Source organism: Gavia stellata, chromosome 8 (genome assembly GCF_030936135.1).
Source record: "Gavia stellata isolate bGavSte3 chromosome 8, bGavSte3.hap2, whole genome shotgun sequence".
Lineage (NCBI taxonomy): Eukaryota > Metazoa > Chordata > Aves > Gaviiformes > Gaviidae > Gavia > Gavia stellata.
Genome location: NC_082601.1, coordinates 29,931,627 through 29,955,012, shown reverse-complemented (window position 1 = coordinate 29,955,012; position 23,386 = coordinate 29,931,627). Strand labels below are relative to the sequence as shown.

Genomic DNA, 23,386 nt, shown 5'->3' with positions numbered 1-23,386 from the left:
TTCCACAAAGGATAAATTCTTTATATTCCGCTTCTTTTCTTGCACTACAGAGCAGCACTGATTTTAATCTTATTTCTCAGCAAAGGTATCCGTCATCTTTCATGAAACCCTTCAATATAATTTTAAAAAACTATTTCTAAAAGTTGCTATAGTGACTAAAATCAGCTGTGATGTTTCCTGTGTTAGTTTATCATTCTTTGCCCCTGGAATTATAATTTCCCTTTCAAACGGGTCACAGAGCTCTGTTGTCAAGCTTCTTTTTTAAAAGTGTGTAGTTACAAAATATATTAAAGGAACTTTAATATCATTAAACAATCTCTTACCTAAAGCCTGTTTTTTGTTTATGAAAAAAGTACAATAACTTTAAACAAGCATTTTAAAAATAGTATTCCTAGGTGATATCTAAAATAATATGGAAGCAAACCAGTATCAAGCTTTCTCTCTGTTACATTTTTTGGTAAATGAATATTAATGGTTGTCTCACTAGTTCACCAAATCACTGAGATAACACTGGCCTGGCAAACTAAGTTTACAGCCACTCTGAGTCACCAGAGTGAAAGACTTTAAGTACAAAGACAAACAAGTGACTAGATGGAGAGAACCTCCATCAAGAGAGAACCTGAGAGAATCTGCAAGGATAAAGCTAGCATATATATTAAAAAAAAAAAAAAAAAGAGCATAGAATCTCGGTTTAAATGCATGCCTAGCAGGAGAGGCTTTTCAGCCCCTGCTCCACTTTTTTGCACGGTGAAACCAAGGAGTAAGTGTCAGAAGGAGATTTTCAAGGACCTGTTTGTGACAAAAACCTGATTATATTTTCAACATGCATTTGTATTAATTTAATTTTTTAAAAAAAGCATGAAAATTTGTTGCAGGAAAAGGGTTGCCATTAGTTTTATCCCATACAGATTCCACTTAGAGTTACAGGAGCTATTGCTTTCAGTCTCCTTCACATGTAACATTTACCTAAAATTATATGTCTTCATATATGTGCCACAAACAAGACTTCAATATTAACTATCTGGAAAATTTAAAAGAGTATGTACTATTCCATTAAGGTAATTCTGAAACATGAGAAATGAGAACTATATAATTTCTTGAAGTACCTAGTTTCTACTATTTTTATAAATATCTCTCTCTCTCTGAGTTTGGAAGTTTTTCAAAATATCTCCTGCTTGAAGATAAACATGGTAATTTTTAGTATATTGCATTTTTACATACAAACCATGAAGACTGAGTCTTTCCTTTAAGATAATCTTATAATTTACAGATCTATGACATAACATTCCCGACACATGTAACATGGCAAAAAGTGACTGTCCAATCAGGATTTACTCAGTGTAGTTTATCATTAACGATGTTTACAAGTCATTTTAGAAACAATACTAACTAACAATGACCCAAATGCTATACTTAGCTACGTTGAGCAAAAAAGTAACATAAAAAGTGACTATATACTTTTTCCAGGTTTAGCTTAGAAATAAAAATACATTCCTTTTCAGTTTGGTATAAGTGCAGCATTTCTTTCACTTCTCCTAACAGACTACGCATTACTTAAAATGTGTATTCTCTGAAACACTTTTTAGAACAAGAGCAGCATCAAGGCTAAATAATCACCTGCAAGAGAGATTCTCAAGTATTTTGTTTCCCACTTCAATATTTTTTTTTTGTTTTTGTCACTACTGTTGGTCTGACTGCCAATTCCAAACCAACTAAATAAGCCAAACTCTTGAATATCTTTCAAGAAGATTCAAGCTACTTAACTGATTAAGAAAATGCTTAAATGTGGAGGAAGACATAACACCTCAAATAATAAAACACACTTCAAAAGCAATCATAGTGTACTGAAACATGCCGAAATCCTGAAACTAGGAAGTAGCACCCCATGACTGTTATGCTCTGCTCCTATGTCCCTCCCTAGGCATCTGCTACTGATTGCTCTCAGGGACAGCCAGATCGATGTCTAGTCTGATCTGCTATAGCTTTTCTTTTGTCCAGTCAAGCCCATTCAATGATACATGTATATCATCCTTTAAGTTCCTAAGCCATCAACCATGTGTTCTTTATCTTTCTGCAATTTATATAAAGTAACATGTATTCTCAGTCTACAGTATCATAAGAAAAAGTTCATCTTGTAGGATTAGCTAGAATATCATTGCTATTTCTGAAAACAATTACTTCTGTATCTAAAAACACCACTTGCTATCTATTACCGTGCCTCACTTAACAGATGTGGCAATTGCTGCAAAGCAGCTGGCACTAATTTGCTACCCTGCAGTAGGACATGTTCTCCACCAAACTCAACTCAAACCATTGATTACAAAAAGAACACTAGATTTTAAATCCCTGCAGTTTAGCAAAAACACTGTTTTGAATTCAGGTGAATGTGATACATCACTGCTGCAGCAAAATACAGATTTTTTGTTAAGCCAGTTTAATAATAGATAACCACACATGAAAGCCATGAACCAGAAATCAGGTGAAGGTGATGAGACTGAAGTATTTAATCCTGAAACTGACATTTTTCCTGTAACACGTTAGCACAGAAAGCTACCCGTGAGTTGTCACCAGGTGTTTTAGCCATTACAACTGTCATGTACCACCATGATAGGAGGAAGTATTTCAGAAAATTATCTGTGGAATTCTGTTATACAGCTTATCATTTCACAATATTCTCTTACCAGCTACTGTGGAATACAATGCCTTAAGTATAATCTGAAATGCGTTGTTCTTTTGATTGGCATAGAAATATAAATTCAAACAAGAATATAATGTAAATTACCATATATTTTGAAGAATATATATGGGCTAGATATCTTACCATGTCTTTTCACAGGAAAAATATTAAACATCACCTTCTTGTAGCACTTGCATACATGCATATGTTCACATCTGCATGAGTATTCTTTACTTAAAGAGGAGACCAAGTTTTTTGGTCTTTGTACATGTTTGTTTATCATTTAAAAACCTCTACAGAGCTTCCCACTCTGACATCTATAAACTACTCCAACAGCAAAGCTGCAAAGTTACATAAAGTTTTCTTCTGCAGCAAAGACTTACTTTACTTCTTTTTTCACTGTTCTGGAAGCTCAGATTACTAGCATAGTCACTGTAATAACAGTTTCTTCATACTAGGGACATTCTAAGAGTGCTGTAGCTTGTGCAAAGCAGTAACGCTCAGGTTTTTTTCCAAGCTAAAAATCCATATACATAAAGAATTCCAGTTTCTTTCAAATCAGTCATTAGCTTACTGTAAGTTTCAAGATAAAAGTGGACTAGAAGGCTGTAACTGGAATCTCAGTTCTACTGATCCATGTCAACTTGAACAGTGTAACTGTTTTCATTATTGCGGTTGGGCATCACTTGTCCATAATTCTCTTTTTCCAGACTTTCAGGAATTTTACAACCATCATCACCAAAAGTAAAGTACTACGTTGGTTTTACTTTCTTCACAGTAAAACTATGCCAAATGCAATAATGTGTTATCCCTTCAAAAACACTAAGTTCTGTCACAAGTCTTTAAACAAAAGTAACAGCATTATTTAACTGACTGATAGCACCTATGGGTCTTTTTGCTATATTCATACAGATATGATCTCCAAATGACAAGCTCATTGCTTTTAGAAATCTATTTTTGCATCTAATTCTGCTGACTAAAATAATGGCCAAAAGCTGCCTCTCTTATTTCAGTAGCTGAGCAAGGGGTTTCATCACTCCCACTTTGGGATCAGAAACCTGAGTCAGATTTAGATGGATTTTACACCATTAAAACACTTTTTTGATCTAGACCTTCATTCTGGTAACAGTACAACTTTTGTCACAAATCAATGTGACTTACTACATATTAGTTCCTTACTCTTTTAGCTTGTTTGCCTATCCTCAGACTTCATACAGAAGCCATCCTTCTTTAGTGTTTGGAAAACATCTATTATGTGGCACATATGCCCAGATAACCTTCCACTATTCATTGGAAATAAAGCATTTCATACTGAAACAGCATCCATAAATATCACAGCAGCATGTAAAAACTCATGCTTAAAACATACAGGATTTCAGAAAAGTTCCTGTTGATTATTTGTTTCTGGTCTTTAATGATTAACAAGAGAGGTTACTTTGATGCACCTGAACCTCAAGCCTCGAAGACCGTGCTTTGAAAGAATGGTTGTCAGCATGTGAGCAAAGGCTCAGGCCTACCTCTGAAAGCAATCCTACTGTTGCTCTTTTAACCCCAGGGGCCAGAACTCAGCATTCTCTCCCAACATGACAATACTTACCCACCCATCTGTAGTGACACTGGCCTCTAAAATCATATCCCTCTCAGGGTTTCGTTCATAAGACTACATAAAGTAGTACATCAATATCTTGGACCACTTTCCTACAGCACCCAGCTTGCACAAAGGCTAGAAAACCTATAAACTTAATTTTTTTTTTATTTCAGAACAAGGCCTAATAAGTGCAAGTGTTGCACTACCTATCACTTAGGAACTGAAACCGTTTATAGGTTATTGCTTGAAGCTCATGAGAGGACCCAGAAATATATTAAAAAAAAAAAATAAAGAGTTTTAGAAATATCATGACCCACATTTCAGCTAGGAAACCAAGATGTAGATCTTCTTGAAAAGAAGTTGGCATAAGGAAGATGGCCTTCTACTCCCAGAAACCAAAGAAGACTGGAAGACCAATTTGAACCCTCCTGTTAGACAATAACTACTGAAGACACAGTCCAGATAAGCCTTTTGCATTAATATAAATTCAATATAGAATAGAAAAAAAAAGTACACAAAATTATCCATTTGCAAGTAGTGTAAATTGAAGCTGCACCACAGAAAATTCTGAAAAAAAACCTGCAAAGCCAGCTGAAAATGACAAAGATTCTCCAAGAGTCTTAAACTCATACACATAAGCCACATGAAGTTCATTCATTATTTTGATCAGTTTTCATTACATGGGGATTAAAAGTGAAGACCTGGCCTAAGACAGGCAAGGGAAGGGAAAACAATAATTAGTGCACAGGAGTTTTATCTGGATTTTAGTAAGAATTCACATGATGCCACTTCTTAAGATATTATTAACCATGATCTTTCATCTTTTACAAAACAGGCTTGCTTTTTCTTCAACACTACCTCCTTCACAATGGCTGCAATACAGTTGTTTTCCTTCATCTTAAGGATGCTTTCCGTCTCAACTTTTGTACGCTACATACCAAAGTTGCATAAAGGACTGAGACAACATTGTATCTCAACCTTTAAAGCAGGGCAACATAGCAGAAAACATAAAATATTCCTGCCAGGCTGAAGGTTCTTTATTTAAATGACAAACAGCTGAGCTGAATAGAAGCACCTGGAGTCCGTCCCGTGTCCCCATCCCCCCCCAAGAAAAATAGCCCCAAATGAATATAATTTATTTGGTGGGTGGAACTATCTTCACAGTCAAAACTACTATCACACTTTTTTTTTTCCCAGTCATCAGGGTCTGCAAAACAGTTTTCTTAACACCTCCCTCCTCCCCAAAATTACACTAACAGCTTAGAATTTTGCATTAAGACATTGCTTCTTTACAACTTCTAAGAACTTATGATTCAGTGATCTAAAAACAGTTAGAAACTGTCCAGCAGATACAGTCTTCCTTCATATGCACCTAGTTCAAGCTATTTTCCACTCAAAATTTGGTAAGGTTGTCCTGAGCTGTGTTTCTCTGATAATCCTATTATCTTGAGATCACATCTCATGTTGTGAGATTTTCCCTCTGCTGGCCACCATAAGGACTTGCTCCTAGCCTTTTGTGACAAGTTGTGTCCCATCCAGTCTTCCTGCTAGGTCCCAACAACCTTGTATATGCAGTCTGTGAAAATTAATCAAAGCAGTCATCCGGTTCAATAAAGAGATTACCAGTTCATTCAAAACACTACCTCCATCTGCAGAAATTTAGAAAGACAGAGCCACAGAACACAGATGACTCAGACCTCTTCAGAAAGTTTAAGGATTCTTGTGAGCTTCTTCAGTGTGTTTTTATAAACAGATGCTCGTTTTTGAGCATTTCACACTAAAAATAACTTAAGAAGAACTCAAAACCAGCTAGGCTTAATTGGACTACGAGGAAACAGGTATACAGACTTTGGAGCCTTCAAGAACCAAGTATTTAAAATATCCTTTTTTTAGACCACAAAGAGAAAAATAGATTATACACTAGAACTCTGCCCACCTTGCAGATAGACCACTTCACTTAGTCAAAACTATGGTGAACATTCCTTTTTTTCAACAGCAAGAAAAAGCTCCTTAGAAGAATAAGGAATGACACAGGTTCCACCAACAGTTCAGATCACATACGCCCTCTGATTATGATGGCTTTTCACCAAATTCAGAAGGGGATAAAGAGGATCAGTGCTAAGAAAGCAATTTATTTAGATTTTTGATTCTCTGGTATACTGTTTTCTCCTCCAGCCCGTCATTTCTAGATACATTTCATGAAGAAGGTTGCAGACCCTTACTTTTAGGAAGATACTTTAGAAAATAAAATATTTTAAATCATTTTACATAATTATATTTCTCTAGCTTTACTTCTTTCTTCCCACATGCACACAATTTCCTCTACTCTTCCCCTCTCCCTATAGTGACTCAGCATTTCTGAGGTATTCAGGCCTAATCCCACAAACTATCCATATCATATGGCTTATATTCTTCTGGCCACTATAATGAAGTTCCACAGAAAGGGGCCTATGGAATAATATCCACATCATATGCCTATAAACAGTATATTAAGGCTGACAAGAAGATACATGTTAAAGGACATATGGTTCTAAGAACAGTAAAAAATAGGAAAAAAATGGTATTTTTCTTCCTCAACTGTCTACTGTGTATGTATATAAAGTCATCATATTTGTCTTTACTTTTTTCACATGCTAAAAATCAATCCTAAACACAGATTTCTTTCTTTACCTAACTATAAAGGTATTTTGGTTATTTCTTTTTATTACCAATGTGGGATACAGCAAAACCTCGCAAGTAGGACTTATTACAATATATCATTTATTTTAATTCTGGAAAAGGATAAAAACAAGTATAAAAAATCCCCCTCCCCCCACCCAAAAAAAAAAAAATCAAACCCCTCATCTACCTTTCATAATCCAATTGCATTCTGTTTTCTTATGGGTTGTTTTGCTTTTACATCCTAGGCAGAATTCCCCTTCCCCCCCCAATTACTGCTCCACAGAGATGATTATAGTGAATGTTAAATAGAACAAAACAACCAAAATATTTGTTATTATATTACTGGTAAAATAGATGGAAGGGTAAAGAAATTACTTCATGCAAGAAAAGACACAAGATGCAAGTTATTGGGGGGCGGGGGTGGGGGGGGGCCACACAGCAGGAAGCCCTCTAAGGTGTTCTGAAAGCAAGACATGCAAAAATCAATCCGGACAAGGAACATAATCAACCCTTTCCTTCAATTAAATGGATCAAAGCAACAGAAGTTTCATGCCAGAAGAATGAAGTCAACATAATGTCACTGTCCATGAAGCCCCAAGCTTAAAGAACCATTCTGTGGGGAAAACTGCAGTGTTAGCATTCCCTATGCTTAAAAGGGACATGGTGAGTAGAAAGAAGATCCACTTTACACAACACTCAGCAGCAAGCATACCCAAGGAAATCAATACCAATTCTGTCAGCACTGATTTCTGCAGCGCTTTAGCCCAGCAGGTAGGGATAAGGTAGGGCAAAGGAAGGATAGGCAACAGCAGCAATGTTCTAGTGGGAATTCTGGGTAAGTAAAGAGATTGGCAGACATTCTCCTCTGTGGATTCCCAAGAAAAAAACTCATGTAGAAACATGGAGGAAGCACTATTCCCAAAGGCAGGTCTGCAAGCCCTTTCTTCCCACATGCCTCTCTAAAGAGGGGAACAGAAAGTCCCTAGTGTTTATAAAAGAGTGGCCTCACTTCAAAGGGGGATTAGTTCTGAATGTAGTATTCTTTTAAGTAGCTCCAGTTTCCAAAAATTGAACAGTTTTTTCATGCCATCCATAACGTATCGGTGTATTTAGATGCATCCAAAGATGCATACTAGTATCTAAGTTCAAGCAACCTTTCTTCCCATTAAAACATCAAAACTATACAACTATCTCATCTTTTTTTCAGAGATTATACAGTGTGTCCATATTAATTCCACATCTGAAATGGCACATAATCAATATCAGCAAAAGCACATATAATGCATAATAAATTCACTTTCTAAAGTTTCAAAAGAAATGCAATTCAATAGGTAGGAACCCCATTATAGCTAAGTCCTTCAGTAACATCATACACACTGATCTGCTTTGCTGTCTCTCTTCTCTACCATGGCAATCTCTTCCTATACAAACTATCTTTACCTTCACTTTACCTTTTTAACCTGTGGGAAGAAATTAATTTTTTAAATAAAAATTTATAAAAATAGGATGGAATTATTTTAAAGGGTGTCTCCTAAACAAAATAGTTTAGAATAGGTTTACTTCTTTACCAAGTTATTTCACAAAACCAAAGTTTGTTCAATCCCATGCAATTTCAGAAAAAAAGTTACTATCTGCATCTATACAAAATGAAATATTAGATCTTGTCTTTAAAAATGAAAAATGCAGGTATTATCTGACAAAAACTGGTAACACTTTACAGTGGTCTTCACTGGTCACACACTGGCAGGAAACCAATACTGCGTTTATTAGTTAGTACATAATACACTCAAAGCCAAGTAACTCATGCTGTTAAGTTCAGGGTTCTAAAGAAACGCCCTATGCAGACATTTCTGCCGTCTAGAGCTATTTTGGAAGAAGCATTTTGTCAACGATGGTATACCATGTCAAGACACCGGAATCTACGCTGATCAGACAAGTTAACTTTGCGTAATTCCCATTCGTTTTATCTACAGTTCAGCTTCTGAACCATCCTGAAATTCAAAATAATTATTTTTAAATTAACACAAGGGAAATTACATTCTTGTTTAATTACATGTTCTCCTTTAATTCCTAAAAATGGTGGTAAGGACCATCATTAAGTCTCGAAGATCTACAGAATGAAACATTCAAACACAGTTCCACATCACATATTACTGTTTTGAAAATTCTGCAGATGAGCCTCTTTTTACCCTACCTTGTTGTGTTTCTGCTGGTGCCTTGCCCTAGTATCCAGGATATGGTAAGGGGTTTCAGAGTCTCTGTTGATGTAATAGATTAGTCTTGAAGGCAGTGTGATTTCTTTCTGGATTGCATTGCTGTAGCTGTTATTTTTACTGTTACTGCTTTTATTCTGTTGAAACGTATTCTCTTCATCTGCCAGAACTCCCTCTATACCGCCTGCCGTTTCATTCCAATGCAGGTCTGAAGAAGAAAGATATGCCAGCCATAAATTAGATGGCAGAATATGTTTATTTCCATAAAAATCTACATATTTAGCTTGCAGTATTATAATATTTTATTAATCACTCAAGCAAACAAAAAGATAATTTACTCATTGAGCTAGATCTGATTCATTTTTCACACATAAAATGGTTTCAGAAATAACATTATTTATTTAAAGGCATATACATTTTCATATGTGGTCATAGATTATAAATATTTTAATGCTCGTCAACCTCCAAGAGAAAAAAAAAACCCAACATAATGGATATGTAGTTACCCCCTACACCCTCTTTGATAGCTCAGTCCTCTTCTCTCTCAAAGACACACACAAAAACAAATACACATCTACAAAAGGCTAAGAATACTCCCCGTGTTCCTAAGACAAACTGAATTCAGAGTTCATGCTCACTGAATGCTAATCAATTCCCTTCACATAATAGGAAGTTTTCTACCTCTCTCTTTTAACTTTGACAAGAGCCCTTTTCTTCAGTGGCAGCTTTTGATATGAAATCCTGGATCCTTCCTCATTAAAATTTCAAGATACAGTCACTCAACAAGCAATGTAACACTAACAGTAATAACACGATGCACGAACCGACTATATTCAGCATTCCACACATCATCTATATGCAATCAAAAGCAAATAAACAAAAAGCAGACACAAAAATCCAACCCCAAACCAGCGAACTAGCTTCCCAGTCAGATCCCCGCAGACACGCATCCTAACACACACAAAAACCACCTCAGCCTTTTTTTGTCGCATACCTCACCGGCGTATTTCTACGCACACCATCCTCTATCTAAAACACTGCAGCACTGGCTTCAGAAGATGAGAGGGGGAGAGCTCGCGTTTCTCTCTTTTTTTGTAAGCAAGCAAGCCAAGGAAACATTTTCTGAGCCCCGTTTCCCTACGCGCCGAAACAGACACGTACACAAAGCTGGAAGGGGCGGAGGAAGAATAGAAATCGTGCAGGGGAAAGGGGTGTTATCGGTGTTTATCACCCAGGGCGGAGGCAGGGGGGGCCGGGGGAGGACGGGGACCGAGGGGCAGCAGACGCCTCACGCACACGAACACACACACACCGTCATACCCACCGGCGGCCGCTGCAGCGGCGCGGGCCCGGGGGCAGGAGGAGCCATGAAGGAGCAGGAGCAGCGAGACGAGGCGGCCGAGCTGCGGCAGGAGCGTGGGGCGGCAGGCGGCGGCGGGGAGGCGGCGGCCGCAGCGAGGCTGCCGCAGGGAGATGCTGCCGGGCGGCTTCATGGCTCATAGCGCCCCTGGGCGGCGCGGGGGGCGGCCGGCCGGGGTGCAGCGCGGCGCCCTCACCCCCAACGGACTGTGCCCGAGGGGCCGGGAGAGGGCGGGGGGCCCGGGCGGGCAGCGGACAGAGGTGCAGTGGGGCAGGCGGCTCCCCACGGCGGCACCCGCCCGTCTGGCTCCTCTCTCCACCGTTACAGGAGGCCGTTACCTCAGCGCGAGGGCGGGCGGGTAGCGGCGCGCGCGCACCTTCCCCTTCACACGCACCACACCCCCCCCGTCAGCCGCCAACCCCACGGCAGGCGCACGCGCGAAGACCTCGTCCCACGGCTGGCGCGTGGGATGGGGCGGGGCCGCGGGGCCGCTGTCCGTTGTGCTGCCGCCGGGCGCGCGCCGCTGGGGGAGAGGCCCGGACAGGACTCGACACCCCCGAAGCCCCCTGCACCCCTCGGGTGCGCAGCGGGGCAGGGCGCGCCGCGTCCCCCTCGTGCCACGGGTCAGGACGCGCGCTGAGCAGCCCGGGGGGTTGCAGCCCTCCGGCGGGGTGACGGCCGCCAGCTGTGCGCACAGCTGCCTCCCGGCCCCGGCGCGGGAGGGAAGGCCCGAGCGTGCGGGCAGCAGCTGCAGCGGGGGCACGGCCTCCGCCCGGCCGGCGGGCAGCGACAGGCTCCGGGTTCCACCCGGGGCAGGCAGGGAGCGAGTATGCCATTTCCCGGTGGGGGTAAAGCACAGAAACCCGTGCTCGCAGTGTGCGCGATTGCAAGAAGCTGAGCGTGGAAGTATTCCAGTTATTTTCAGAGCTCCATGGAGAGTGAAATTACTTTGAAAGCTGGCTGCCCAGAGCAAAGCTTGGAAGAGACTTTGGGGGACAAGAAAAGGAAGCCATAGGTCAGTTTGCTCCCAGAGAAGCTCTGCACCTGCACAGATAAGGCAAATGAGCCATTTCACAACTTGCAGTCCTCACCTGCTGCAGAGGGCTTCCCCCCAACCCTCCCCTGCTCCTGCTCCAAGTGCTCCCCTCTGCTCCCTCCCCACACCTCCAGCCAACAGAGTTGTTCCTTGCGCCTCCCCCCTTATTCTCCTCTTTAGTCCCGGCGACCCGTTCATCCTTACTGACTGCAGCCAACCTGCAATGAAATGGTTGTGGAGGTGAGAACCAACGTTACCAAAAGAGTGTACATATCTTGACAAAGAAAATGGACGTGTGTACAATAAAGGGAGAGGAGCACTGCAGGAAGGTGTGCCGTCAGACCGTGACCTGGTTACATCCGCTCTGGCGTGCTGTGTTCAGCAGCAGTCTGGGGTATGAACAGAAAGAAGTATTAGTGCATTTCTGTACAGGGAGTAGTACCTCTCATACTTCAGTCCAGCATGCCTAGGGTGAAACACCAATATGAAGAATATTTGCAGAGATAAAAATAACTTCAAAGAGGTACGAGAAGATTAATCTGCTGCTTTGTATTCATTCCTTGGCTTCAGGAGTCAGAAAACCTGGAAGCTGAGTTCAGAGACAAGTTTAGATACTGAGTTCTTAGGGCACGCTTTGCCCAGCAGACTTCTAATACCCAAGAATAGATGTGTTTTATTTTGGTGCAGGTCTCACTGCTGAGGAAATAAAGATATTTCTCCTTTATGTCTGGATATTGCTTTTTATTTCTCAGCTTATTCCTTCTAATCTGAGTCTGTGTACCACATGGATCTCCAGAAAGATAGGAATTTTCTCTGCTTCACATAACTTTATCATTATCATTGTTAATTTAAAAAGTATAAGCAGTTTTACAAACCATTACCATGCAGACTACTTCATAGCAGTGGCGTTATTACTTTTTAAAAAAAATAATTCTGCATTCTCATGCTGGTCAAATAGGTGCTACTTGTGGAAGCTCAAAATCTGAGTGTGTAACAGCAGACAAACACGTAGAAGACACAGACCCACGGGATGACCAGGTGTGAAAAATAACAGAAAACATGCCTTAGGATTTCTCTGTTGTCTGGGCCTAGGGAGAAAGCTGTACAAGTTTTCTATATAAAATGGCCTTCCTTGACGTTCACATTCCCAGACGCTTTCCATGCAGCCCACCTAGCCCAGCTGTTCCTCATCATTAGGTATCACAGCACATTTCAACCAACAGCAGCTCCTGTTTCTCCCCTTAAAAATATAAACAGATCAAAGGACCAGTTATGTCAGTGCATCTAGATCTAAAATAAATAAATATAATTTAGAAAATATTTTAGGAGCAAAGAACAAAAGAGTAGAATAACCATACAATAAAAAAAAAAAATCCAGAAACTAACTTTCACCACACAACAAAAAAAACAAGTCTAGCAGCAATGAATGCTAGAAACACCTGCTCTCTGAAACTATCGGTTCTTATTGATTGCCGTCCAGATTTTGAGGGGAGAAAATAATGATTGCCTCTTTCTGCAGGGGTTCTCTAGAGCAAAGATTTTCTAAAATTCTTTTAACTCGTGTACAGGTCTGCAACAGAAATGATCACCTGAATAACCGCCTGAAGCAGACATGCCTAGTCTCCCAGTCCCTGATGGACACATAACTCAAGCTGTGTCTCAAACCTGCTACAAACCTTCAGATGGTCTTGCGCAGTTCTCAGAGCATAATCAGCTCAAGATGAAATACCCCACTGGGAATGACAGCTGCTGGGGTTTTTTTAAACCTGCTTTCATCTTTGAAAGACACTATGAAATAATCCCAGATAGATTGCACTGCAGATGTCTGAAAACAAAATTCCAGAAGCGTGGATTATCGCAGCAACGTCGGTATCCAATGAAAGAAATTGAAACATCTGAGTCAGAGGCACGCAGGGAACCGCTGACAGCCGCTGCTTCAAGACCAGCTAGGGACCAAAGGCTATGCAAGGTATACACATACTTTCAACCTGGGTGATAAATAAACTTTATATCACATCTCCAGATGATTGCCCAGAGCTTTTAAATTCATTGCTCCTTTAGCAGGATGGGGGCCGGTGAGCACATGGGATGATATTTTGTAATGCTACAATTCAAATCAAAAAGGCTTCAGATGCAGAACTGCTGATAGTAGTCTTGGCTGTGCATATTGACAACCAGGCAGGAAAAGTTAGTCCAGGCTCTGTTAACCCAGCGGTAAAGATACAAGCTTCCAAGACAATCAAATGCCTTTTCTGATATCACCTGAAAAAAAGAAAAAAGTCAGCATATCATTTGACTCAGCCAAGTCTCTTTGTAGAATACGTTTTTAAAGAACTTGCTCCTTACCAAGGCATAAATAATATTGAACTTGCTGACTGAGCACAATAAGACTGTGTCTTACTGGAAATAAAGACAATTTCTCGATTTCAACAGTAGTCTTTTATCTAACACTCATTTCAAGAATCCTGTTAGGTCTTGTAACAAATGAGCAGGTGGGGTATTCCTGGATATTCCTCACACAGACAAACTGCTTACCGGTTTAATAGAAAGAGGAATATTACTGTTACAGATGGAATATGAAGGAGACAAGTTCAGGAGATACAGACATGCATAACTAATTTATAAAAAGTCTTTGCAAGGATGCCGTAGGAACACTGGCTATCAAGTTTTCTATAGTGATGATCATTACAGAAGAGGAAACTGAAGTATCAAATATTCAGTTTAACAGAAGGTTAAGCATAGGAAAACTAGTGCAGCTACTTTGGTAATAACAGGTGATACCGGTTGGGCTGCTCAAGACCGACCTTGGGTGATGAAGGGTGTAACGCCATAGGGAACAGGCAGCAGAAACAGCAGAGTAGAAGCAGCCACTGCTGAACTCTGCTGTCAGGTGAGTGCAGTAGTCAAGTATGACTATGATTTATTCATATTACTAGTAGGCTCAGCCGTAGGCCAAGGTCCCGGTGTGCTCCATGCTGTACAGACACAGGACAAAATGACAGATCTGTTAGAGAAATTTCCTTCTGATTTGCGATAGCAAATAAGTCAGCCAGTGCTGTAAATAACAGAAGAAAGGTAACAGCTCTAGGAGGGGTACCAAGCACACTGCAAGTCTAAAAAGTGGTAATTACACAGGGGACATTGAACAACAATAGAACCTCATTAGTTGGCACATAACTAGTCCACACAACCTGTAATTTGCATGCAAAAGAAGGTGGTAGCCATTTTCTGTTTCTCAACAGGGAGTTAACAGCTAAGACAAAGCTGTACTGAAACTTCATGCCACTCATGTTTCCTTAGTTTATATCATATGTGGTGCAAGTATGGATAATTTATACTTAGAAGAAACGTGGGAATTGCAATGAACAATGCATTGCATTAGTATAACATTTTTTTTTAATCAAACATGTTTGAATATTCCCTGATTCTCCATGTCCAGCTACTCTCAAAGAGCTCCTCAGTCATTAGTGCAAAATAGAATATTTCTATATGAAGGGCTGTTAATTTTTTTTTTTTTTAATAATGTGACCATCTCTTGCTACACACCCCACCACCTAACAGCCCAGCAGCAACCCAGCATTTGGTCAGAAAAATAAGTAGTTTTCATTTATTCTGTTTCTTTTAACTTCTTTAAATTCCTTTTAGCAACTGGGAAAAAAAAAAAGTGTAAATGTAACAGTAATGCGACAAACACATAAGACTGATTCAGGAAACAGAGCCGTGGCTCTAGATTCTTCTGAAGTAAGCATCACTTTCCAAACCATAGCTCTAACAGAACAGGGTTTCCATTGCTCTTCACTTTTCCATCTTCTTTATTTCAACCTCATACTCTTCAGAGGAAGAGCTTTCTCCTGCTATTTAGTCCATAGTTCGTTAGAGCCCTAAACCCAGCTTTCCCCTCCAAGTACAATAGTGGAAAAATGTACAATATTGGGCACAATGGTATTTTAAACACAGTAATATTATAAAATAGAATACAGTAAAAGTGCCCCTTTTCCATCAGAACCATCGCTCATTTACCAAGCTCTCTGTGCTACAGTCGTTAGCTACTCCTCTCACCAGTGGTACTACACAAAAGAACTCTTTTGTGAGTACCATATGTTCCAGCACTACAAGTTAGAATATACACGGTAATTAGGATATACTTGCCAGCCCCCTCAACATTGTGAAATGTTAATGGTAAAGTCAAGTGAAGAAAGTAAGATGGTAAAAAAAAAAAAAATCTCTTACCAACATTCAGTGAGGAAGGGAAGGGAACACAGCTGTGCTGCTAATAGCAAATAAGTCAGAGTTCAATTTCTATCCAGGTGAAACTTAGCATCAGTAATCTACTTTGGATTGCAGGAAAAAATTATTTTGAATAAACCACACCAGACTCTAATTTCAGGATTAACTCACTGTGTACTCTTGTGTAATTAACTAAGCATTCATAGCCAAAGGATTTTGAAAGTTGATTAGTAGGATTCCTCAGCAATGTTTAAACAACTGCATTTAAGTCATTGTATACAAGATACTGCAGTGAGGTATGTTTGCCGTCAATGGAAATATTATGATACTAAAGTCTTCCAATTATTCACCACATTGTCCCATTTATTAGTAAGAGACAGAGAAGCAGCAGAAACATGCTGGTCAGTGACGCTATCTAGAACATATTTGTCAGCTGTTCCGGTATGGATATACTTAGCAAGTAAAACATATGCCACCAGCAGAAAAAAAAACCTCCGCTCTTCTAATAAGCAAGTACTTCTAACTGTGGCTGTGACATCAGCCTGCTCCCTGCTAGCTTGTTTCAGTCTTGTGAGTTAAAATGTAAAAACAGTGTCAAGAAAGTAAGACAGGGTGGCAGGGGAAATCTTACTTAAATATATACTTTGATTTATATTTCCTTCAAACTAAATACATGTTCACATCCCAAGGACTTGCCACAGCTGATCAAATACTTCCAAGTGGTAGGTTGTAAAAAAGCCAGGTTGCAGCTCTTCCAGCGTGACTTTGCAAAGGGAAGGGAAGATATCATCGCTCTTTCCCTGACCCCCTTGCACGTGTACAGGGGAGAAAAGGGTTGCAAGGGATCTCTTGAGTCATCAAGTCCAGCCCCCAGCTACCACTAGCTATTCCATCGCACAGTTCCTTTCATACACTGCATTTAAAAGTAATTGGGATTTTGCCCTTCTACTACCACTGGAAGGCTGTTCCAGAAGCTCACTGTTAGAATCACTAAGTAAATCCTCCTACTTCCCAGCCTAAATTTATTCATGCCTAACAGAAACCCATTTGTTCTTGTGCCAACGCTAGCGTTAATAGCTCATTCCCCCTGCTGCCAGAAATGACCAGACTCCCGATGCTTACAGCATCTAAGCCCAAGTGATGGGTGAAAATTTCATGAGACTGTAGTTGAAAACATTAAGGATGTTATCTTCAGCACAGAGATGCACAGAATAGCAAGGACTGCATTAGCTTGAGAAGCAGAAGGAATATGGCCATGCCAGTACAACACATGCTTGAGCTACTAAACCTCACCGAGAAAAGGAACTTACCCAGCTACAACTACTACTACTTGGAAGCTGGTTTGCTGGGCATGGACATGCAGCATTTAACGGTGTTATAGTTGCTTTTCTTATGTTCACCCAAAAATAAAAATAAAAAAAATTCTTCCTCCAATAATTTGCAGGTGCTGATGCTGCTGCTCAGGTAAGAGACTTCTACACTGTCTTGCCTTCTACACAGTCTTGCATTCAGCAGACACACCTATGCTGATGCTGCTGCCATCACTGCTGTCATCCTATGCTATAAAAGGTAGGTAAAAATGCTGAGAAACAGCAATGTTAGTCAGATGGGGAAAATCCTGGCATTTCCATAAAATGCAGCTCTACGAAATAGGAAAAAAAAAAATAGAAACTGCTATATCCAGTTAGGCATCCTGCCTTTTCTCCATAGACCAACTTGGACCAGTTTCCCTGCTCCTTCCCTAATTAGGCATAGGGATGAATCAGACATGAAACACATTATCCTGAAAGATTCCTATTTGAGGATGTATCTAGGATTTGGCACTGATTCCTCTAGAGAACCTAAAATATTTAACCATCATTTCTCTAGAGAGATGGTCCGAATTTTTCAGAAAAATTAGTACAAAGTATTACCAAAGTGTTGCACTAAAGTCCTAGGGTGTCCCCAACACATTTGAGTTACTAAAATATATTTTTTGTCACATAAATAACTTTCAGTGTTGGATGTGGATCACAGATTGGTGTGTTATCACCCCCCCCCCCCATCCCCAAGACCTTCTAAACTAATTTCCTTACAAGTTTCGTATGCAACCAAAGAAAGTCCTTTTTCAGCTTCTCCCCAACCAGTCAGTCTGGACCTATGGATTCCCAAATTTTAAAGAGGTCACTCCTGGATTTGGTGATTCTCATGACCCATCTGCCGAAGACAGCATCTGATAATGTCAACATAGTTGTTTTGTAACATTGCATCAAAATTATGCACAGATCCCAGTGAATGCTTTGCATAATTTCTGCTGTTAATTCCTTGAGCAGATTCTTGCTTCCTAAGGAAGCTCCAGTAAATTTTCAATCTCCCAAAACACAGAAGGAATCATAGCCCAATAATATTTTACTAGTTTACTAGACTCCAACTGCCAGTGCCATAACGCAGCAGATACTTCAGGGGATTACTTCTTCTGCTTTGTCAGCTTGATACAAAGGCAAATAAGACCCAAACAGTCTTTCCTGATGTAGTATGCGCCCCTCAGTGCATTGATTCTTGATAATTTTCTGGACAAAAATATCAGCCACAAATCTCTAGAGCACAAAAAACCCCCAAGTCCTCACAACCATGAAGTGGATACTCCTCTCTCACACCCACAGGAGCCACACACAGCCCGACCATGTGGATTGTCGTGTCGAGAACCCACACTTGGGGAATGTGAAATTATGCCCTTTACCCCGCTGCTTCCATTCTTCCTCTCGCCCACATGAACTCACGCTTAGTCACCCTTCAAAGATCTTATTATTTCTCTATATGCATATGTTCCCCGTGATCTTCTGGAGTTGCTTATCCCACTACTTAACGATAAGTTTAAACACACGTTATTATTTGTTGTTACTATGGAAATTTAGCATTTTTTTAAGACTTCCTTGGAAATTAAAGCAGCACTATTTTATCCTGTATGGAGCATCTTTGTAGCATACATGATTGAAAAAGCACTAGTTTTCCTATACTACCCCCCACCAAGAACATGTTTATTATTCAAAACCCATACTTCAAAAATAATAACTTTTTCTATTATTACTTACGAAACTGCTTCTTACAGGGAATTAATTAATTTGCTTTTCTCTCTTAAATTCCACCCATATCTTATGGCTAAGAAATGCTCCAACTTTAACCATATTTCAGTTTGTCATCCTTTTCATCCTGCTTTTTACATGTGGGCACCAGAAGCCCCATAAATAAAGGAGGTCACTTCCTTTCTCAAGACTGTTGCCTTGAGAAACCAAAGGCTTCAATGCATAATGATGCCAGAACAATTTCTTGCCGCAGAGGAGATAAAGTGGCATGCCAAAGTTGTCTGTATGCATACATGTGCCAGCTAGTGCTTGAAGTGAGACATCACCGAAAGCAGCTCACACCTCTAATTAAGGCTTAGTTGCACCAACTACACTGCCACAGTTAAAGAATTTCACATAAATATTAAGAAAACCATAGGAATGCATTCACTTGCAGCAGAAAATATTTGCTTATTGTAAGAAACTCCAGAAAATTAGCTGCTCCTACTTGTAGCTGAAAGGGACCTGTTTGCTGATAATCAAAGCATTGCAAGCATAAAGTGCCTGAGCAAGAACCAAAATCAAAAGAAATCTCATCTCTGATTAAACTGGGTTTCAGACCAAATCCTCTTCCCCTAACAAATGCATACGCAAAACTTGGATCATGGGGCTGCAAAATAAAGAATTTAGTCACAGAAACTTGAATTATTCTGAATTTCTATTACTGTTCTCATGTGCTGATACCACATGTACAGCTCGGAGTGCAAAAGAATTTCTTAAATAAATAAACAAATGCGCTTCAACTGGTAGAGCTGGGTGGATTGAGGCATTAAACAGCAGGGGAACATGCCCAAAGGTACAAAGCAGATTAAATGCACAGTCCAAAGGACAATCTGACCTCTGCAGGCCAAAGGCAGTTCAAGGCCCTTCCCACTCCACAGTGCTTTCCTGCCTTTATTTTTTTTTTATATTATTCTAGCCCCATCCCAAAATTTATGTTGCTCTTCAACACAGTTGCATAATCAATGAAACTTCCATTTACCAAAGAAATCCTCCTGAGCACAAAATGTCTTTTTCCTCATTCTGCCTATAGATAAATTGACTTTTCTTGTAGAAGAGAAAACTGTTTCTAAACAGCCCCAACCATCCATTGATTCAGCAACTGTTTAAGCAATACAACAGTCTTTCCCAACATTATACCGCCTACAATCTTTATGGGGGAAATAACAATAGCTGAATGGATATGGACAAAGAGCATCACTAATAAAAAAATCCCCAAACCATGCTTAGAATGAAAGCAATGCAATCAGAGTTATATAATCTCTTTCTTTTGCATTATTTTGCTTTCTTATAACCACAAGAAATCCATGCAATTCTATTTCTGCTTCAGGAAGGTTGGCCACTCAGCAGTACAGTTCAAAATGTCAGTCTGTTTTATGATAGCTAAAGAATCACCCTCTTTTCTTGACCCCAGTTGTTTTAAACTTGACTTTCCCACTCTACACTGCAGTGCAGTACCCAGACCAGTGTAAAATAGCACTGGCTACCGCCCAGGAGCTACCATGCTTGAAACCTCTCCGTAGTTTCCGAGTGTCGATACCGACTAAGACTTTCAGACTTTTCACATGACCTTGGATTCTCTGTGGTCCTATATTCAGCAGTACAGCAACCCTAAATCTGCCTTCATTGCTTTTTTAAGGGTTCCTTTTAGAGAGGCAAATTACTGGGCAGAGCTCGCATGATACATCCTCTTTGCTGCTGGTCTACAGGGAAAGATGCATTGTATTTAGTAATTCCTAGTGCCAGAGCAGCCCTTACAGATGTGGCTGTACGGTAACGGCCCTCAGCCTACACTTAGGTAAGTACATGAATAGGTTTGAAGTGACATTTAAATGCTGGTTTCTGGAACACATTTTGGTCCCAGACATATGTGTAAAGGCAACGAGTTGCAGAGCCAAAACTAGAATCTGTACTGGAAGCACTAATGTGCTTATCCAGTCAGGGTAGAAAATGTTATTTGGCTTATACGAGCTGTCATGCAGCTGAACTGCAGAGCTCAAATTTAAAATATTCACAATCATCCTAGCAATCTTCCCCCCCACCCGTGTCCAAGAGAGCAATGAAGAAACAGTCTTACATTTTCAGATGTGACTGTTTTACAGAGGGAACATCTTTTGTTGGGCTGCCAAGTCTGAGTCATCCCTACAGAGTCATTTCTAGAAGAAGCATACACATAGGACTGACAGCTGATCACAAGCCAGCTTCTAACTTCCATAAAGATCTTATAGGTTTTAAAGCAACCTAGTAAAATTAAGACACAGTAACCTTTTCTTTATAGTGGCAAATATTAATAAAATTCTCTGTTGCTGTAGTTATGAAGAGGGAAGACTTTTTTATTCATAAAACTAGGTCACTGAAGAAATAATATGCTCACACAGCAGGGGAACGCTCTCTGAGCATGCAAATAGCATATTTCCCAGCTTGTTACCATGGCTTGGACTGCCCCGTTTGCCTCTCAGCTGCTCCCACCGTGGTTCTGGCACTGGACCTCGCAGGGCCCCCAGCAGCAGTGACGCAGGCCGGGAGTGATGGACCCCAAGAGCTTCTCCACCAGTATCGCTGTGAGTGGAAATGGGACCTTCTAGTGGCAAGTGAAAAGAGTCACCATCTGCTAAAGCTTCTCTGTGTTAGAGTATTAAGATCGCAAATAGCAGGTGGTAACAACTTTAGCCTCTAAAAAAGCAGAGATATTGGGTAAATAATAATCTTACCTTTGGGATATTTTTTGGCCAATGCTACCACATCAGCCAGAATGGGTCAGTATTGCTCACCCAACCTATGGGCAGGGAGATCCTCCCAGATGGCTTATTGTCGCAGAGGAGATTGGAAGAGCACACAACAGCTGTCCCTCCAGAGGGTGGGTCGTCATGTGGCATCCACCTTCTGGGGACAGGCTTGGGCAGGGATGGGGGGGCTTGTTGCATGAGGGTCATCTTGGCAGAGTAAGTCCCTGGGTAAAAGGCTCCAAGAGGGTGCAAGGAAAAGGGCTAAACATCATGCCCAAGACCTGCAGTGTTTGGGCCTGATGGCCTTTGCTGGAAATACAAAGACAAGGAGGGCCCCAGGTGACTGGCTCTGTCCCAACAGCCCAGGAGGCTCCCCACCACACACTCACAGGTAGGTGTGTGGGTCAGGCACAGAGCTGCTTCTCCATCCCCACTGCCATCTCCAGGACCTTCTTTGGAGGAAACCTCACTGCCAGGTGAAGACGCTGGTCAGCATCTCTCCAAATTCCCCGGCTCCCTGCTGCCAGCCAGATCAGGCACCAGCAGCCCCCACAGCAGACTTGCTGTTGCAGCCAGGTCACCTTTCACTCTCATTGCCATGCTGAGTGTCGGGGCAGGGGCAGAGAAGGGCTCGGTGGCCGTAGCAATTGGGTAAGGGCAGCCAGGTCTCCGTGGGTGCCAGGGCAAACGCCATATCCTTTTGTCTTTCCCATCCCTTGGCTTCCCGTCATGTCGCTGTTGGAATCGAGGTGCACGCGAATGCAGGCTTTGGGTCAGCATTAGGGGTGCCTCCCCTCTTTGAACGGCTCTGGAATTACGGGAGCTCTCTGGGTTGCTTTCATGGTGGAGTGTCTCGGGTTTCATTGAGCTATTTTCCCATGTCAGCCAAGCAGCGTTTTTTCTGGCTCCTCTGCTGCAATCCTACATTGTCACTTCAGTGGAACTGCCAATAATGAAACAAGAAGTGCCAAATGCTCATCCAGTGACCCTCACACCACACCTTTCACAGGTCTCAGATGGCTGTGTCAGGAGGAGACATAGAGAGATCCTTTGCTGCCTCCCCTGAAAACTGACTCTGTTTTGATGGAAGCAGCTGTAATCTCTTCCCATTTACCCTGCCAAACCCAACCTCCACCCAGCACAAACCCCTGGTGGGATCTGAGTTAGGCTGACAGCAAGCCCTGTTACTTTTCCAATTGACATTTGGAGATAGTAGAGATTTCTTACATTTTTTTCATTTTTACAGTAAAGATGTCCTCAAGGAATTGACATGGACATCTTTCCATTACCTTCCCCAACAGACATTTCTGCCCCAATATGAAAGGTGAATATCTAGAAGGCTTTTTGCTCAAGGCATATAGTAATTAGCATAGCTTGTGCCAGGAGGGAGAGGATTAGACTCTCCCCAGCCATCTGCTGAATATGCCTTGCCAATGTCAGAAGGGTATTTTGCTATATAAACTGCATAAAGCATATATCCATGTATGATTTTTAAGTTTTCCAGTGAAAATAAAACCTGGTTTTGTGTAGTGCAAAAAGGAGAAGTGGAAATGCACCACAACGTAACAAGACACAGACAGAGAAGTTACTGAATCTTACATTTTAACTTTGTGCACACTGACACTATTAGGAAAAAGTGGCCACGTAATGCAAGTTCTCAGCAATTTCACAAATCACCTTCATGACATCCATATTCAGCAAATACTTACGTGATTAACTGGCTGAATAGGAAAATTGGAACAGGCATGTGAGATTTAAAGCGGAGACTTTGAAATTTATTTTGGAGAAAGTAATGCT

At 40.9% G+C, this 23,386-nt stretch overlaps 1 protein-coding gene across 1 annotated transcript in view; it reads right to left on the bottom strand.

The window, feature by feature from the left end:
- ADAM23 (ADAM metallopeptidase domain 23) overlaps positions 1-10,632 on the bottom strand; it is a 78,492-nt gene extending 67,860 nt beyond the window's left edge. The window contains exons 1-2 of the mRNA XM_059820612.1: positions 10,452-10,632; positions 9,121-9,347 (exon numbers count right to left, since the gene is read on the bottom strand). Coding sequence (XP_059676595.1) covers positions 9,121-9,347; positions 10,452-10,632 — 408 coding nt within the window. The remainder of the gene's footprint in view (positions 1-9,120; positions 9,348-10,451) is intronic.
- Positions 10,633-23,386: the final 12,754 nt, after the last annotated feature.